The sequence below is a fragment of the Pleurodeles waltl genome, chromosome 6, assembly GCF_031143425.1.
Source record: "Pleurodeles waltl isolate 20211129_DDA chromosome 6, aPleWal1.hap1.20221129, whole genome shotgun sequence".
NCBI lineage: Eukaryota > Metazoa > Chordata > Amphibia > Caudata > Salamandridae > Pleurodeles > Pleurodeles waltl.
Genome location: NC_090445.1, coordinates 1092919412 through 1092938386, shown reverse-complemented (window position 1 = coordinate 1092938386; position 18975 = coordinate 1092919412). Strand labels below are relative to the sequence as shown.

The 18975-nt window shown below is 45.0% G+C and overlaps 1 protein-coding gene across 8 annotated transcripts in view; it reads right to left on the bottom strand.

Annotated features, from left to right (window-relative positions):
* Positions 1 to 18975, bottom strand: part of ZMIZ1 (zinc finger MIZ-type containing 1) — a 469088-nt gene that overhangs the window by 27466 nt on the left and 422647 nt on the right. For 5 of the 8 annotated variants that reach the window (XM_069240178.1, XM_069240175.1, XM_069240179.1 and 2 more), the window contains 4 exons: positions 17147 to 17214; positions 16584 to 16652; positions 12782 to 13041; positions 11937 to 12100 (listed from right to left, as the gene is read on the bottom strand). In XM_069240178.1, coding sequence (XP_069096279.1) covers positions 11937 to 12100; positions 12782 to 13041; positions 16584 to 16652; positions 17147 to 17214 — 561 coding nt within the window. The remainder of the gene's footprint in view (positions 1 to 11936; positions 12101 to 12781; positions 13042 to 16583; positions 16653 to 17146; positions 17215 to 18975) is intronic. The other 3 variants (XM_069240177.1, XM_069240182.1, XM_069240180.1) reach the window with 1 other exon arrangement.

Below are 18975 nucleotides of genomic sequence, written 5' to 3'. Positions count from 1 at the left end.
GACTACTGCCCCTGCAGTAGCCAAGGCCCTCATTGGTATCTTTACCAGAGTGGGTTTCCCTAAGGAGGTGGTGTCTGACAGAGGTACCAACTTCATGTCAGCATACCTGAAACATATGTGGAATGAGTGTGGAGTGACTTATAAATTCACTACACCTTACCATCCACAAACTAATGGCTTAGTTGAGAGATTCAACAAGACATTAAAGGGCATGATCATGGGGCTCCCAGAAAAACTCAAAAGGAGATGGGATGTCCTCTTGCCATGTCTGCTTTTCGCTTACAGAGAGGTGCCACAGAAGGGAGTAGGATTCTCACCCTTTGAACTTCTGTTTGGTCATCCTGTAAGGGGACCACTTGCTCTTGTTAAAGAAGGCTGGGAGAGACCTCTCCATGAGCCTAAACAAGACATAGTGGACTATGTACTTGGCCTTCGCTCTAGAATGGCAGAGTACATGGAAAAGGCAACCAAAAACCTTGAGGCCGGCCAACAGCTCCAGAAGTTTTGGTATGACCAAAAGGCTGCACTGGTTGAGTTCCAACCAGGGCAGAAAGTCTGGGTTCTGGAGCCTGTAGCTCCCAGGGCACTCCAGGACAAATGGAGTGGCCCTTACCCAGTACTAGAAAGGAAGAGTCAGGTCACCTACCTGGTGGACCTGGGCACAAGCAGGAGCCCCAAGAGGGTGATCCATGTGAACCGCCTTAAGCTCTTCCATGACAGGGCTGATGTGAATCTGTTGATGGTAACAGATGAGGATCAGGAGGCAGAGAGTGAACCTCTCCCTGATCTTCTGTCATCAGACCCAAAAGATGGCACAGTAGATGGAGTGATCTACTCAGACACCCTCTCTGGCCAACAGCAAGCTGATTGTAGGAGAGTCCTACAACAGTTTCCTGAACTCTTCTCCTTAACCCCTGGTCAGACACACCTGTGTACCCATGATGTGGACACAGGAGACAGCATGCCTGTCAAGAACAAAATCTTTAGACAATCTGACCATGTTAAGGAAAGCATCAAGGTGGAAGTCCACAAGATGCTGGAATTGGGAGTAATTGAGCGCTCTGACAGCCCCTGGGCTAGCCCAGTGGTCTTAGTCCCCAAACCTCACACCAAAGATGGAAAGAAAGAGATGAGGTTTTGTGTGGACTACAGAGGGCTCAATTCTGTCACCAAGACAGATGCTCATCCAATTCCAAGAGCTGATGAGCTCATAGATAAATTAGGTGCTGCCAAATTCTTAAGTACCTTTGACTTGACAGCAGGGTACTGGCAAATAAAAATGGCACCTGGAGCAAAAGAGAAAACAGCATTCTCCACACCTGATGGGCATTATCAGTTTACTGTTATGCCCTTTGGTTTAAAGAATGCCCCTGCCACCTTCCAAAGGTTGGTGAATCAAGTCCTTGCTGGCTTGGAGTCCTTTAGCACAGCTTATCTTGATGATATTGCTGTCTTTAGCTCCACCTGGCAGGATCACCTGGTCCACCTAAAGAAGGTTTTGAAGGCTCTGCAATCTGCAGGCCTCTCTATCAAGGCATCCAAATGCCAGATAGGGCAGGGAACTGTGGTTTACTTGGGACACCTTGTAGGTGGAGGCCAAGTTCAGCCACTCCAACCCAAGATCCAGACTATTCTGGACTGGGTAGCTCCAAAAACCCAGACTCAAGTCAGGGCATTCCTTGGCTTGACTGGGTATTACAGGAGGTTTGTGAAGGGATATGGATCCATTGTGACAGCCCTCACTGAACTCACCTCCAAGAAAATGCCCAAGAAAGTGAACTGGACTGTGGAATGCCAACAGGCCTTTGACACCCTGAAACAGGCAATGTGCTCAGCACCAGTTCTAAAAGCTCCAGATTATTCTAAGCAGTTCATTGTGCAGACTGATGCCTCTGAACATGGGATAGGGGCAGTTTTGTCCCAAACAAATGATGATGGCCTTGACCAGCCTGTTGCTTTCATTAGCAGGAGGTTACTCCCCAGGGAGCAGCGTTGGAGTGCCATTGAGAGGGAGGCCTTTGCTGTGGTTTGGTCCCTGAAGAAGCTGAGACCATACCTCTTTGGGACTCACTTCCTAGTTCAAACTGACCACAGACCTCTCAAATGGCTGATGCAAATGAAAGGTGAAAATCCTAAACTGTTGAGGTGGTCCATCTCCCTACAGGGAATGGACTTTATAGTGGAACACAGACCTGGGACTGCCCATGCCAATGCAGATGGCCTTTCCAGGTTCTTCCACTTAGAAAATGAAGACTCTCTTGGGAAAGGTTAGTCTCATCCTCTTTCGTTTGGGGGGGGGTTGTGTAAGGAAATGCCTCCTTGGCATGGTTGCCCCCTGACTTTTTGCCTTTGCTGATGCTATGTTTACAATTGAAAGTGTGCTGAGGCCTGCTAACCAGGCCCCAGCACCAGTGTTCTTTCCCTAACCTGTACTTTTGTATCCACAATTGGCAGACCCTGGCATCCAGATAAGTCCCTTGTAACTGGTACTTCTAGTACCAAGGGCCCTGATGCCAAGGAAGGTCTCTAAGGGCTGCAGCATGTCTTATGCCACCCTGGAGACCTCTCACTCAGCACAGACACACTGCTTGCCAGCTTGTGTGTGCTAGTGAGGACAAAACGAGTAAGTCGACATGGCACTCCCCTCAGGGTGCCATGCCAGCCTCTCACTGCCTATGCAGTATAGGTAAGACACCCCTCTAGCAGGCCTTACAGCCCTAAGGCAGGGTGCACTATACCATAGGTGAGGGTACCAGTGCATGAGCATGGTACCCCTACAGTGTCTAAACAAAACCTTAGACATTGTAAGTGCAGGGTAGCCATAAGAGTATATGGTCTGGGAGTCTGTCAAACACGAACTCCACAGCACCATAATGGCTACACTGAAAACTGGGAAGTTTGGTATCAAACTTCTCAGCACAATAAATGCACACTGATGCCAGTGTACATTTTATTGTAAAATACACCACAGAGGGCACCTTAGAGGTGCCCCCTGAAACTTAACCGACTGTCTGTGTAGGCTGACTAGTTCCAGCAGCCTGCCACACCAGAGACATGTTGCTGGCCCCATGGGGAGAGTGCCTTTGTCACTCTGAGGCCAGTAACAAAGCCTGCACTGGGTGGAGATGCTAACACCTCCCCCAGGCAGGAGCTGTGACACCTGGCGGTGAGCCTCAAAGGCTCACCCCTTTGTCACAGCCCAGCAGGGCACTCCAGCTTAGTGGAGTTGCCCGCCCCCTCCGGCCACGGCCCCCACTTTTGGCGGCAAGGCTGGAGGGAACAAAGAAAGAAACAAGGAGGAGTCACTGGCCAGTCAGGACAGCCCCTAAGGTGTCCTGAGCTGAAGTGACTCTAACTTTTAGAAATCCTCCATCTTGCAGATGGAGGATTCCCCCAATAGGGTTAGGATTGTGACCCCCTCCCCTTGGGAGGAGGCACAAAGAGGGTGTACCCACCCTCAGGGCTAGTAGCCATTGGCTACTAACCCCCCAGACCTAAACACGCCCTTAAATTTAGTATTTAAGGGCTACCCTGAACCCTAGAAAATTAGATTCCTGCAACTACAAGAAGAAGGACTGCCTAGCTGAAAAACCCCTGCAGAGGAAGACCAGAAGACGACAACTGCCTTGGCTCCAGAAACTCACCGGCCTGTCTCCTGCCTTCCAAAGATCCTGCTCCAGCGACGCCTTCCAAAGGGACCAGCGACCTCGACATCCTCTGAGGACTGCCCCTGCTTCGAAAAGACAAGAAACTCCCGAGGACAGCGGACCTGCTCCAAGAAAAGCTGCAACTTTGTTTCCAGCAGCTTTTAAAGAACCCTGCAAGCTCCCCGCAAGAAGCGTGAGACTTGCAACACTGCACCCGGCGACCCCGACTCGGCTGGTGGCGATCCCACACTTCAGGAGGGACCCCAGGACTACTCTAAGACTGTGAGTACAAAAACCTGTCCCCCCTGAGCCCCCACAGCGCCGCCTGCAGAGGGAATCCCGAGGCTTCCCCTGACCGCGACTCTTTGAATCCTAAGTCCCGACACCTGGGAGAGACCCTGCACCCGCAGCCCCCAGGACCTGAAGGACCGGACTTTCACTGGAGGAGTGACCCCCAGGAGTCCCTCTCCCTTGACCAAGTGGAGGTTTCCCCGAGGAACCCCCCCCTTGCCTGCCTGCAGCGCTGAAGAGATCCCTAGATCTCCCATTGACTTCCATTACAAACCCGACGCTTGTTTCTACACTGCACCCGGCCGCCCCCGCGCTGCTGAGGGTGAAATTTCTGTGTGGGCTTGTGTCCCCCCCGGTGCCCTACAAAACCCCCCCTGGTCTGCCCTCCGAAGACGCGGGTACTTACCTGCAAGCAGACCGGAACCGGGGCACCCCCTTCTCTCCATTCTAGCCTATGTGTTTTGGGCACCACTTTGAACTCTGCACCTGACCGGCCCTGAGCTGCTGGTGTGGTGACTTTGGGGTTGCTCTGAACCCCCAACGGTGGGCTACCTTGGACCAAGAACTAAGCCCTGTAAGTGTCTTACTTACCTGGTTAACCTAACAAATACTTACCTCCCCTAGGAACTGTGAAAATTGCACTAAGTGTCCACTTTTAAAACAGCTATTTGTGAATAACTTGAAAAGTATACATGCAATTTTGATGATTTGAAGTTCCTAAAGTACTTACCTGCAATACCTTTCGAACGAGATATTACATGTAGAATTTGAACCTGTGGTTCTTAAAAATAAACTAAGAAAAGATATTTTTCTATATAAAAACCTATTGGCTGGATTTGTCTCTGAGTGTGTGTACCTCATTTATTGTCTATGTGTATGTACAACAAATGCTTAACACTACTCCTTGGATAAGCCTACTGCTCGACCACACTACCACAAAATAGAGCATTAGTATTATCTCTTTTTGCCACTATCTTACCTCTAAGGGGAACCCTTGGACTCTGTGCATACTATTCCTTACTTTGAAATAGTACATACAGAGCCAACTTCCTACATGCGTAGTTTGCAGATAAGCTGAAATTGCGGTAAGATGTATTTTAATGGATGAAAAAGCTAGCTTTGACTTTTGCAAATGTAGTAAGTAGCTTACAATGTCTTTAGCAGATGCGTGTAATGGCTGGATTTGATTATTATGGCAATAATAGACAAATCTTTTCCACTTATTTGCATAGCAATGTCTAGTGGTTGGTTTCCTAGCTTGTTTTATGACCTCCATACATTCCTGTGTAAGGTCTAAGTGTCCGAATTCTAAGATTTCAGGAGCCAAATTGCTAGATTCAGCGATGCTGGATTTGGGTATCTGATCTGTTGTTTGTGTTGAGTTAACAGATCTGGTTTGTTTGGTAGTTTGACATGAGGCACTACTGAGAGGTCTAGTAGTGTTGTGTACCAAGGTTGTCTTGCCCAAGTTGGTGCTATTAGTATGAGTTTGAGTTTGTTTTGACTCAATTTGTTTACCAGATATGGAAGGAGTGGAAGAGGGGGAAAAGTATATGGAAATATCCCTGACCAACTCATCCATAACGCATTGCCCTGAGACTGATCCTGTGGGTATCTGTATGCGAAGCTTTGGCATTTTGCGTTTTCTTTTGTTGCAAATAGGTCAATTTGTGGTGTTCCCCATCTTTGGAAGTTAGTGTTTAGTATTTGGGGGTGAATCTCCCATTCGTGGATTTGTTGGTGATCCCGAGAGAGATTGTCTGCTAACTGATTCTGAATCCCTGGAATAAACTGTGCTATTAGGCAAATGTGGTTGTGAATCGCCCAATGCCATATTCTCTGTGCCAGGAGACACAACTGTGTCGAGTGTGTTCCTCCCTGTTTGTTCAGATAATACATTGTTGTCATGTTGTCTGTTTTGAAAAGAATGTGCTTGTGGCTTATTATGGGTTTAAATGCTTTCAACGCTAGAAATACTGCCAGTAGTTCTAAGTGATTTATGTGAAACTGTTTTTGGTGAGTGTCCCATTGTCCCTGGATGCTGTGTTGATTGAGGTGTGCTCCCCACCCTGTCATGGAGGCATCTGTAGTTATTACGTATTGAGGCACTGGGTCTTGGAAAGGCCGCCCTTGGTTTAAATTTATATTGTTCCACCATAGAAGCGAGATGTATGTTTGGCGGTCTATCAACACTAGATCTAGAAGTTGACCCTGTGCCTGTGACCATTGTGATGCTAGGCACTGTTGTAAGGGCCGCATGTGTAATCTGGCATTTGGGACAATGGCTATGCATGAGGACATCATGCCTAGTAGTTTCATCACCAGCTTGACCTGTATCTTCTGTTTTGGATACATGGCCTGTATTACTTTTTGAAATGCATGTACCCTTTGTGGACTTGGAGTGGCAATCCCTTTTGTTGTGTTGATTGTCGCCCCTAAGTATTGCTGTCTGACACGGCTGAAGGTGTGACTTTGTGTAATTGATTGAGAAACTTAGTTTGTGAAGGGTTTCTATAACGTACTTTGTGTGTTGTGAACACCGTTCTAGCGTGTTGGTTTTGATTAACCAATCGTCTAGGTACGGGAACACATGTATTTGCTGCCTTCTGATATGTGCAGCTACCACTGCCAGGCATTTTGTGAAAACTCTTGGCGCAGTTGTTATTCCGAATGGCAACACCTTGAATTGGTAATGTACCCCTTGGAATACAAACCTTAAATATTTTCTGTGTGAAGGATGTATCGGTATATGGAAATATGCATCCTTTAGGTCTAGTGTTGCCATGTAGTCTCGTTGTTTGAGCAGTGGGATTACGTCCTGTAATGTCACCATGTGAAAGTGATCTGATTTGATGTAGGTATTTAATGTTCTGAGATCTAATATAGGTCTTGAGTCTTGTCCTTTTTGGGTATGAGAAAATACAGAGAGTAAACTCCTGTTCCAATTTGTTGAATTGGTACTAATTCTATTGCTCCTTTTTGTAGCAGCGCTTGGACCTCTAGTCCTAGAAGGTCCATGTGTTGTTTTGACACATTGTGTGTTTTCGGTGGGACGTTTGGAGGGAATTGGAGAAATTCTATGCAATAACCATGCTGGATAATTGCTAGGACCCAAGTGTCTGTTCTTATTTCCTCCCAATGTTTGTAAAATTTGGTTAGTCTCCCCCCCCACAGGTGTTATGTGTTGGGGATTTGTGACGTGGAAGTCACTGCTTGTTTTGAGGAGTTTTGGGACTTTGGTACTTCCCTCTACTCTTTTGGAATTGTCCCCCTCTATATTGTCCCCGAAAACTTCCCCACTGATACTGGCTCTGATAAGTGGGCCTTGTTTGTGAGGTTGTGGGTTCTGTAGTTTGTCCTCGAAACCCCCCTCTAAACTGTGTTTTGCGAAATGTGCCTCTGCTCTGTGGGGAGTAGAGTGCGCCCATGGCTTTGGCCGTATCAGTGTCTTTTTTAAGTTTTTCGATAGCAGTGTCCACCTCCGGCCCAAACAACTGCTGTCCGTTAAAAGGCATTTTCAGCACGGCTTGCTGTATTTACGGCTTGAATCCTGACGTACGCAACCATGCGTGTCTCCTAATGGTTACTGCTGTATTTACTGTCCTAGCAACTGTATCTGCTGCATCCATTGCTGACAGTATCTGATTATTTGAGATACTTTGTCCTTCCTCCACCACCTGTTGTGCCCTTTTTTGAAACTCTTTGGGTAAGTGTTCAATGAAATGCTCCATTTCGTCCCAATGAGCCCTGTCATATCTTGCCAGCAGTGCTTGCGAATTGGCAATGCGCCATTGGTTGGCTGCTTGTGCTGCAACCCTTTTCCCTGCAGCGTCAAATTTGCGACTCTCCTTGTCTGGAGGTGGTGCGTCTCCCGAGGTGTGAGAGTTTGCTCTCTTGCGAGCTGCCCCTACTACCACAGAGTCTGGTGTTAATTGCTGCGTAATATATACAGGGTCTGTTGGTGGTGGCTTGTACTTTTTCTCCACTCTTGGAGTAATGGCCCTGCCCTTCACGGGCTCCTGAAACACCTGTTTTGAGTGTTTTAGCATTCCAGGTAGCATAGGTAAGCTTTGGTATTGGCTATGGAGGACAGTGTGTTAAACAAAAAGTCATCCTCAATAGGTTCTGCGTGCAAGGTGATATTATGAAATGCTGCTGCTCTTGACACCACCTGTGTGTAGGCTGTACTGTCCACAGGTGGCGACGGCCTCGCCGGGTAACAGTCTGGTCTGTTATCTGACACCGGCGCATCATAAAGATCCCATGCTTCGGGATCATCCTGACTCATTCCAGTATGAGTTGGGTATTGCATCAGTGGTGGAGTGGCTACCGGTGATGTGTGGGTTGATGGTGGCGGAGTTGTTTGTTTTGCCACCTTTGCCTGTGGCTGCTTGTCCTTTTCTTGAAAGGCAAGTCTTCTTTTCATCCTAATTGGTGGAAGAGTACTTATCTTCCCTGTGTCCTTTTGGATGTGAGCCTTCTTTGAGTGTAGTCTGGCTCCATTGACTCTAGTTCTTGTCCGAACTTATGTCCTTGCATTTGTGAGGACAGTCCCTGTTCCTCTGTGTAGGAACCTGATTTCGGTTCCGAGTCTGGATGTTTCAGAATGGAAACCTTTTCGGTAGCCTTTTTCGGCTCCGACGACACTTTCTTTACTTTCGGCGTCCCGGTCTCTCGGTGCCGACTTGATTCGGTTCTGCCCTCTCGGTGCCGAACTTGCCCGGACCCGCTGTCTCGGGGTCGAGGTTGCTGTGTGCCGGTATCTCGACCGGAGTCGGATGACTTCGACACATGCGTGCCCTTTTTCGGTGCCGATGATCGGTCACCTAATTTTCGGGTTAACCCATGGCCTGTTGGCGGTGGCGTCCCCTGGGCTTTTGTGGTCTTGTCGTGAGTTTTGTGTGTCGACGTCTTAATCACGGTTTTAGGCGTTTCTTTGGGATCAAGCTCGTCAGAGTCCGACTCCTGGATGGAGAAGGTTTCTTCTTCCTCCTCGAAGTGTCTTTGTCCTGTCGGCGCCGACGCCATTTGCAGTCTTCTTGATCTTCGGTCTCTTAATGTCTTTCTCGACCGAAACGCTCGACAGGCTTCACAAGTATCTTCTCTGTGTTCTGGAGACAAACACAAGTTACAGACCAGATGCTGATCTGTATAAGGATACTTGTTGTGGCATTTGGGGCAGAAGCGGAATGGGGTCCGTTCCATCAGCCTTGAAGAGACATGTGGTCGGGCCGACCAGGCCCCGACGGGGGATCGAAAAAACCCCAAAGGGCCACCGGAGCTCTTCAAAATATCGGTGTCGATCTGTTGTAACTAACCCGATACCGAACGCAAACAATACCGTCAAATTTTCCGAGATTCTAACTATCTTTCCGAACCGAAACGCGGAGCGAAAAGGAACACGTCCGAACCCGATGGCGGAAAGAAAACAATCTAAGATGGAGTCGACGCCCATGCGCAATGGAGCCGAAATGGGAGGAGTCCCTCGATCTCGTGACTCGAAAAGACTTCTTTGAAGAAAAACAACTTGTAACACTCCGAGCGCAACACTAGATGGCGGGATGTGCAAAGCATGTGTATGTGAACGTAGCACAAAAAGTTGGGTTTGGTCTAAATCCACAGAAAACATTTAGCATTAAAAAATAATTGTAGTACATGGCTAACTGATTAACCTGACTGATGCTTTTTGTGTTATTCGTAACATTCTGTAAGGTATTACAGGTCCTATAGCAGCAGATTACTTTGTACTTTTATGTATTAGAAATGGGAAAGTCGTCCCAATGCTAGTTTTCGAGGTATTTATAAAACAAAATCAATCAGGTTCAAGCTTACAACGCAGAAAAAAGGTTTGAATTACAGCACAGAAGACACCTTCCAACTTCATGTTTGGTAGACAAAAATCTACTATTGTTGGAGTTTCCTTTCTCGCTATAATGCTGTGGCTATTTGAGCAAGTTGGTTCTACAGACACAAATTCGCTTGTTGGCCAGTAAGAGAAGGGCTGTCATTTTCTACAGCAAAAGGAAATTAGTGACATTTTTTCTTGAACAAACTATGCTGCGCGAGATAATATGCATTCCAGGTCTTGAATTTCAAGCAGATGACATGGCTTTGGGCATTCAAGAGCCACATAAGCTCGTTTATCAACAGGTTTTTCTTATAATAAACACAAATCGCCAAAATCTAACCAGGAGCAGGGTGGAGAGAGAATACAGTATCCAAACAGCCATAATACCCATTAAAAGAATATCTATATTTTATATATATATATTTTAAAGATTTAAAGCCAGTGCTTCAAGTTAGATTAGTATCGTTAAGTAGGCCCAATCCTACACATCGCTGTGTACTTCTTCAATTCTCTGTGGTTTCTGGATCGCTAGACCACACTCTGCACCTTACCCAAATGTGTTGGTTTTAGAGATAAGGTTATGAAGTGATTTTAATACTTTCCACATGTTTTGTAAACATGAAATCTTGCTGAGCAGCCTCTGTTCTCTGCCTTACAAAAGGCACCAAGGTTCTATCCTTGCCCCAATCTCTCCAACCTCTACACATAAAGTCACTGCCCTCAATATCGAAACTAGCAGTATCACCATTAATCAGATTGCAAGACCACAACCGGCTATTTGATATTCAGAATCTTAAACTCTAAAGAAAGTGCCTGGGTTTCTGGAACACTTCAGCTTCAGTTAATTTAATTGGCATCCAAAATGACATTTTAATGCTATGCAAGAAAAGCTTCTACCTACTACACCACTTGAAAATTCGACCACATGGAATTTCCACCTACTTGGTCCCCTTTGGAAAAAAAAAAGTCTCACAGCATATCCCTGGATGACAAACTTGCATTACAACCACACAGCATCAGATAATAAAAGACTGCCTGCACTAAAAAAAAATATCTGTGATGAAAACGTCAAAAATGCTGTATATAGTTCTTGGTTATTTCTCACAAACCCACATAGACGGGCATAGGTGAGAATCAATCTCAAACCCTAGCTGCTGTCCTTAGGACTTCAAATACCTCCAATTAAAACCATTCATTCTTCCATGCCCTGATGATCAGTTATGCAAAGAAATATGATCATGGTCATTTAATATTGCTGATTCCTCGAGTATTAATAAACTTCAAAACCTGTTGAATAACCAAAAAGGTCTTGTCCATCACTCAACCATTGAGATAGACTCACTACTTCTGGCAGATTTTATGAGAGAAGCACTTCCATCCACTTCCTAAGAACTCCACGCACCCTGAGACCAAGGCACACATGCCTTCTCATAACATGCAAACATGCCGTCTTACAATCTGCCATGTATGCCTAAAATCTTCTAAAAAAACTCCATGTGGCACGTATACTCCCATAAGGGTGTGGGCACTCATCTTTTTTCTATCCTCCCACGACTTCTCAATGCCCTTTCTCCTGTCTTGGTTTCCGAGACTTGGAAGACACAAAGTCATTTTTTACTTCTCCTGCTGTGCTAAAGTGCTCACATGCATGTTTGGCTGGAGCTGTGCTATAAATGCAATGAAAAAATAACATGAACAGTCTGCTTAAAGCATGTAGTGTATCCCTTTTGACTAGCTCTACTATAGTTTTGTCATACATGAAATCAGAGTACATGCCCCGTGTACGAGGGTTTCCGATGATGCAAATTACTGAAATCGTCTCGGTTTATGTGGAAATGGTTACCTACGATACTAAAACACTCTTTATATAGTAAACGGTTAAGCATGATCAACTAGAAGTCATAGTTCAAATGTGAAAATACGTAAATATTCTATGCAAATCATTCAACTTTGCAACTTCCATATCTCATTGTTATGTCTGCTCAGACTTTGATATTGACACTGCACTTTGGATATTCCAAATCTTTAGTTAGATAGGAAAGATAGATATCAACATTCTGTCAGGGCCCTGAACGGAGGCAATTCTAATGTAAAAGGAAATTAACAGAGAAGACAGGTTAGAGATGAGATCTGGAAAGCAGGTTACTTACAGACTCTTGCATGGGGTGGCTTAAGGGCTTATCCATGGCCCCCATACTGTTTGGTAAGTCCGGCGGATGGGACAGCTGTGGGCCATGCATGAAGTCATTCATGGTGGTGCCTCCGGGATTCCCATGGGGAAAGTCAAAGTTGCCATGGCCCTGGTAGGCGTTGCCTAGAAGAGACAAAAATAAGGACAATTTGTTTTGTTCTTTCTCATTAGTTGCCCGAGGGGTCAGCTGAGCGTGTAATATAGGGCAGTGTGTTCTGATAGGTGCATGTCACAGAAGCATTAACCAGGTGCTTAAAAAAAGCTCATTGTCATAGCAAAATAGTGCTATTCACATACAAACATTTTGTAAAATACGGGCAATGGTTGAAAGACACTTGGATCTGTTATGTCACTACTTACGTTCACGTCTGCAACTGGGAGCAATCAAAGGTCCATTCGGTTTGCTGGAATGCCACTATAAAACACGTTCCTTTTCTAACTCTCCCTTGCACAGTGTTGACAGAGAAGCCATATTGAATTGATAAAGCTTCAGAACTGTGTTCTTCCCTTGTGAAGGCCTGCAAAGATCACAGTTATGGCCCACGACCGCAGGAGTTGATAATTCTGTGCTGCCACTGCTTTTACTATGTTTGCTAGGTGGTAGAGTGAGAAGGGTATTCACAAATATGTTACTGAAACACTTAACCATAATAGTGTTCCAAGGGCACTGACTTGCAGGATGTTCTCCCTCTCATCTCAAGGTTTGGGCTTCCATGAGAAACCAGTTTTGACATAGAGAACGCACATTTTTGCCTTTAAAATCAGTCTTTCACAAGACGAGAACACCTAGCAGTAAAAACTTACCTTGACCGACATATTCAGGATTGTTGCCCCCGGGTGGTTGCTGGAGGGAGGAGTAGGGCGACGGCCCAGGGCCCAGAGCTGCTATCATTTCCATCACATTAGGCATGATCATTTGGCTGGGACTCATGGTCTTGAAACGCTTGGCGGGCATGCCGTCCGGGTCATCTTTGATGTGGATCTCAGACTTAATGGCAACCGGCCGCCAGCTGCACGTTGGGTCGATCGTCACCTCTTCAAACTCGGAGCTGCAACACACAGGACTATTTGAATAAGAAACATTTTCAAGAGCTTGCCTGCACCCACAGTTCAGGGGAAAGGAGCCTCAAAGTTCTGTGGCAGAACGTCACCCAGTACGTTCTGGGGCAAATACAGAAGGGCCAACGTTTCAGAGCATAGCCAGAATGCAGACTTAGAGGGTTGTGCAGTCTTGTTTCAGGTAGACAATGTACAAATGAGACATGTAGTCTTCGTTAAATATCAATAACATCAGACTAACAGGAGCCAAAGCAGAAGACACACTCCATTAATAGTCAAACCGTTCATGCTACTAGGTTTTCCCAAAACCCCTGTTTTAAAGTGAGCAGGAAATGTGTTATGTCAACAGAATTTGATTTTTTTTTCTTTCTAGCTACTGTAGCATGAAGCATGTTTTTTTAAACACATGATAAAACACATATTTGTTACAATCAATTGTCAACAGTTAAACAGACATGTTAATATGGTGAACGTTTTTAAAGAAATGAACAACTCTAAATTCCCTGAAAGTTTTCCCCGTCTTCCTTAGTGCTCAATCTGCCCTGGCCCATGGCAGTTGGGGATACATTGTCGGCATATTTTTTAATTGTATAATATCCCTGTAATCACAAATGGGTCTCCTCAGAAAGGGGTTATTCCGGAAAGACTGCGGCCCCTCCTTCAAGAGTTACAGGCGTCCTGAAAAGAATCAGGGTAGCACCATACAGGGAGTGCAGAATTATTAGGCAAATGAGTATTTTGACCACATCATCCTCTTTATGCATGTTGTCTTACTCCAAGCTGTATAGGCTCGAAAGCCTACTACCAATTAAGCATATTAGGTGATGTGCATCTCTGTAATGAGAAGGGGTGTGGTCTAATGACATTCACACCCTATATCAGGTGTGCATAATTATTAGGCAACTTCCTTTCCTTTGGCAAAATGGGTCAAAAGAAGGACTTGACAGGCTCAGAAAAGTCAAAAATAGTGAGATATCTTGCAGAGGGATGCAGCACTCTTAAAATTGCAAAGCTTCTGAAGCGTGATCATCGAACAATCAAGCGTTTCATTCAAAATAGTCAACAGGGTCGCAAGAAGCGTGTGGAAAAACCAAGGCGCAAAATAACTGCCCATGAACTGAGAAAAGTCAAGCGTGCAGCTGCCACGATGCCACTTGCCACCAGTTTGGCCATATTTCAGAGCTGCAACATCACTGGAGTGCCCAAAAGCACAAGGTGTGCAATACTCAGAGACATGGCCAAGGTAAGAAAGGCTGAAAGACGACCACCACTGAACAAGACACACAAGCAGAAACGTCAAGACTGGGCCAAGAAATATCTCAAGACTGATTTTTCTAAGGTTTTATGGACTGATGAAATGAGAGTGAGTCTTGATGGGCCAGATGGATGGGCCCGTGGCTGGATTGGTAAAGGGCAGAGAGCTCCAGTCCGACTCAGACGCCAGCAAGGTGGAGGTGGAGTACTGGTTTGGGCTGGTATCATCAAAGATGAGCTTGTGGGGCCTTTTCGGGTTGAGGATGGAGTCAAGCTCAACTCCCAGTCCTACTGCCAGTTCCTGGAAGACACCTTCTTCAAGCAGTGGTACAGGAAGAAGTCTGCATCCTTCAAGAAAAACATGATTTTCATGCAGGACAATGCTCCATCACACGCGTCCAAGTACTCCACAGCGTGGCTGGCAAGAAAGGGTATAAAAGAAGGAAATCTAATGACATGGCCTCCTTGTTCACCTGATCTGAACCCCATTGAGAACCTGTGGTCCATCATCAAATGTGAGATTTACAAGGAGGGAAAACAGTACACCTCTCTGAACAGTGTCTGGGAGACTGTGGTTGCTGCTGCACGCAATGTTGATGGTGAACAGATCAAAACACTGACAGAATCCATGGATGGCAGGCTTTTGAGTGTCCTTGCAAAGAAAGGTGGCTATATTGGTCACTGATTTGTTTTTGTTTTGTTTTTGAATGTCAGAAATGTATATTTGTGAATGTTGAGATGTTATATTGGTTTCACTGGTAATAATAAATAATTGAAATAGGTATATATTTTTTTTTGTTAAGTTGCCTAATAATTATGCACAGTGATAGTCACCTGCACACACAGATATCCCCCTAACATAGCTAAAACTAAAAACAAACTAAAAACTACTTCCAAAAATATTCAGCTTTGATATTAAAGAGTTTTTTGGGTTCATTGAGAACATGGTTGTTGTTCAATAATAAAATTAATCCTCAAAAATACAACTTGCCTAATAATTCTGCACTCCCTGTATAGCGACATAAAGCACTCCTAGCTACGTAACATTAGAAGATGGCTACTATGACGTGTCCTACTGACTGCAAACCCAGGTTCAGCTTGTCTCTCTCACTCTACCTCTCAGGTGGGGCAGAGAAAGCTGTGGATGCAGAGACACCCCTCCAGAAAGCCCCAGGGATTTAAAAGCACTGCCTGCACACAGCTATAATTGATTTTCCAAAGTACGCCCATTTGTAGCGTGAGTAGCCTTTTAATCTGTCCCGCGTTTTTTTTTTTAACTACAAACTTTCTAACCCAGTTTACTGAGGCGGCACCGTCACGGAATTTTAGCTTGAAGTAGGACAAATGTGGCTGTACCCTTGCAGATAATGAGATGAGCCCCAGCCTGCCTCTTTTTGGATTCACTATTAACGAACAAAAGCGGAAAGCGGAATATTCATGAACATTCTAGAAAGAAACAGAATATTCATGAACATTCTAGAAAGAAACAGGAGGAAGGACAGAGGGAGTAGCAATACTACTGACTATACACCTTAGTTCTCAGACTTAGACTGAAGAATAGCAAAATCTACTGAACCCACTATAAGTTGGTGGCTCTGGGGGCAAAAATGTGTTAGTGTGGACACTGCCTCATACTCTTTCACAGTGCTATCAGCATTTCAGTGGCACCAGACAACAAAGACATTTTGCAGTTCTTTAAATATTCCGCCTTCACTGTTACCTAAATACAATTTTCGCTTTCATTTTTTAGAACACATTTTAGCCTTTTTCAAGCAGACACCAGGTCTTTATTGCATAAAGTGCCCCGGGGGCGCACCATACGTTTGCGCCTGCTTTGCGTGCCACCTGGACACTTTGGTATTGCAGAAGGGGGAGCAGACGCTTGTGCGGCCCCTTCTGTAATAACAATAGTTAGGTTACATGGGGGTGTGGCCCCATGTAAATGAGGGAATCCCTTTGCCTCTGCGCTCGCGTCGTATTACCGACAGCAACAGAGGGCGCAGAGGCAAAAATGCCTTTAGTCGGTGCACTAAAATTGCGCCACAAAAAGGTTACGCACTTACAGTGTGCCTTATAAAGGCAGCCCCTCGGGGGGGTGGGAGGGGTAAAATGGGGTCCCACGGACCCCTCAGATATCCCCTTAAAAGGGCAGGCTGGATACCGCCAGCAAAGAGAAACACAGAGCAAAAACAGAGAGCCTGCCATATCCTGCAATACCGCTTCTGGATTCTCGCACTGATACGATGCAGCAATCAGTGCAATGAAAAGAACTACAACAGACAGTAACACTTACTTCTGAATGGCGTTGAGAATGCCCCACATGTACTGGTCCACCTCCAGGCCTTCCAATAGCGCGGTTTTGCTGCGTAGGAGCGACAGGAGACAGAAAAATGGCATTAGAAGCAGCAGGCCTCTCTCATCATTTTATGTATGGATGTCACTAATAACCACCTAGTCTGAGCGTCAGTAAAGGGCTGAATGTGGGGCGGCCACTTACTGGCGGAATGAATGAAGGTTAAATTGGTACCAATGAAAGAAAGGCAGAAAAAGATGGTGGAAGTGTGTTGATGCCACTACAATGATTTGCTTCCATGCACAGGATGCAATCTGAAACTACACTCTGACATTTAGCTTTGTTCTATTCTATGTAAAAATACTTAAATGAGATCATGTATTCACCGAGTGTACATTTCACTTACATGAAGCTCCATTCTAAATAAATCAACTGTAACCTGGCAAAGATTTCAGTATTACTCAAGAGTGCTAGTTCCCTCGATGCTCCCTATCCATAACAGTGCACCATGACCAAGTGAATTGCAACAAACAAATGTCAAAATGACAGTTGCGTGTACATACTTGCATACAGGACACCGCCACGTCCCTCGCTCACAGTTCAGCTGTAGATAGGATTCGAGGTCAAAGCACTGAAAGAAGTTCAAAACAGATACAAACATTAGGCGATCCACCCAAATACAAGGAATAATGGTTCAGAGTGCTTCCGTTTTGTTATACATGTTAGTGGAAGTTTCAGACAATCTTATTTGATATATTATAGATATTTATCTTACATAGCAAGAACACTTCCCAAAAAGCAGCCGAGTCCTCATGTACACAACTGAAGTTAAAGGACGTATCACATATCAATCTAAAATAAGAGAAAACCCTAAAACAACTGAAAAACAAAATTTTAATTTAAAATGATTCATAATTTACTACAAAAAATGGCTACAAACGGACTTCATGAAAGGATAAAACAAGCATTTGCAATGCACTAGGTCTCGCATTTGTGAGAGTTAGAGCTACTGGCGCTGTAAATGACAATGTCTTTTAACTATGTGCTTTGGTTTGGTGTGTAGAGGATGCGTGCGAGGTGCCACAGCAACCCTCCCAGGCCTGTCGCTGCAGGACACAAGGTGGCCATCTTGGAAGTGTTTTTGCTCATTTCTAAAGACTTGCTGTGATATACACTTGAGTCCATAGGGTGATGGAGAAGTGCTCTGCACCTAAGACAGCGACTGTAGTGGGCATTCGAGGTGGGGTCTCTTCAAAGAGGAAGCTGTGATATTTGGGTGCTGTTTTAGACAGCGCTTCCAGAAGTGGCATCTGCAAAGTCGCAGTAGCTGTGAGGGGACTGTCCAAACCATAACACCAGTGAATTCCGAGAGGAGGAAGTGATGGAGTTTCCTCCACTTTTGAGCCCTATTATAAGCTAATCCTCCACTGTGGCACCCTTGTGTTAAAATGTGAAGAAAATGTGTTTTAGACAGATTGTGAGGTTTGCAAGGGATTCTGGGTAGCAGAACCTGATGAGAGCCACATAAGTCACCCCATCATGGATTCCCCTAAGTGTCTAGTTTAAAAAAGGACAGGCTTGCAAGGTTTCCCTAGGTGCCGGCTGACCTAGAGCCCAAAATCCACAGAGGTACATTGAAAAAAAAAAGAGTCGGTTTTTTTTAGGAAAAATGTGCTGTGTGTTTTGGGCCATTTCCTGTCGCGGGCACTATGCTCACCCACACAAGTAAGGTACCATTTTTATTAGGAGACTCAGGGGAGCACAGAATAGTATAACAAGTGTTTTTACCAACTGGTTTTCTCGCATTTGCGTCTTACATGCAGGAAAGAAGCCATTTTGAGAAATGCCCTCTAATTCACATGCTACTATGGATAGCCACAAATTCAGAGATGTGCAAATAACCACAGATTCTAAACTCCATATCTTGCGCCTATTTCAGAAATACACAGGATTACCAAATGAATTACTGTATATCGGTACACAATGAAAAAACATTGCAAGGTGCGGCTCAGTTATTGAATCTGGGTACCTAGGGTTGTTGGTGAACTTCCAAGCCCTAAATATCCCCGCAACCAGAAAGGTCCAGCGGACGTAACAGTATGTTGCTTTCGAAAATCTGTCATAGTTAGGATAAGTTACAGATGAAAACGTAGACACAAACTGCTTTTTTCAAATTAATTTCAATATTTTCTTATTTCAACTATTACTTTCTACAGGAAAACCTGGAAGGATCTACATATATGAATCCTAGCTGATTTCAGAATTTTCTCTACTTTTTAGAAATGTATAGCTTCCCGGGAACCACCATTGGTTTCATGTCCATTTCTACCACTAACTGGAAGGAGGCTGAAAGCACAAAAAATAGGAAAAATAGGCTATGTCCCAGTAAAAT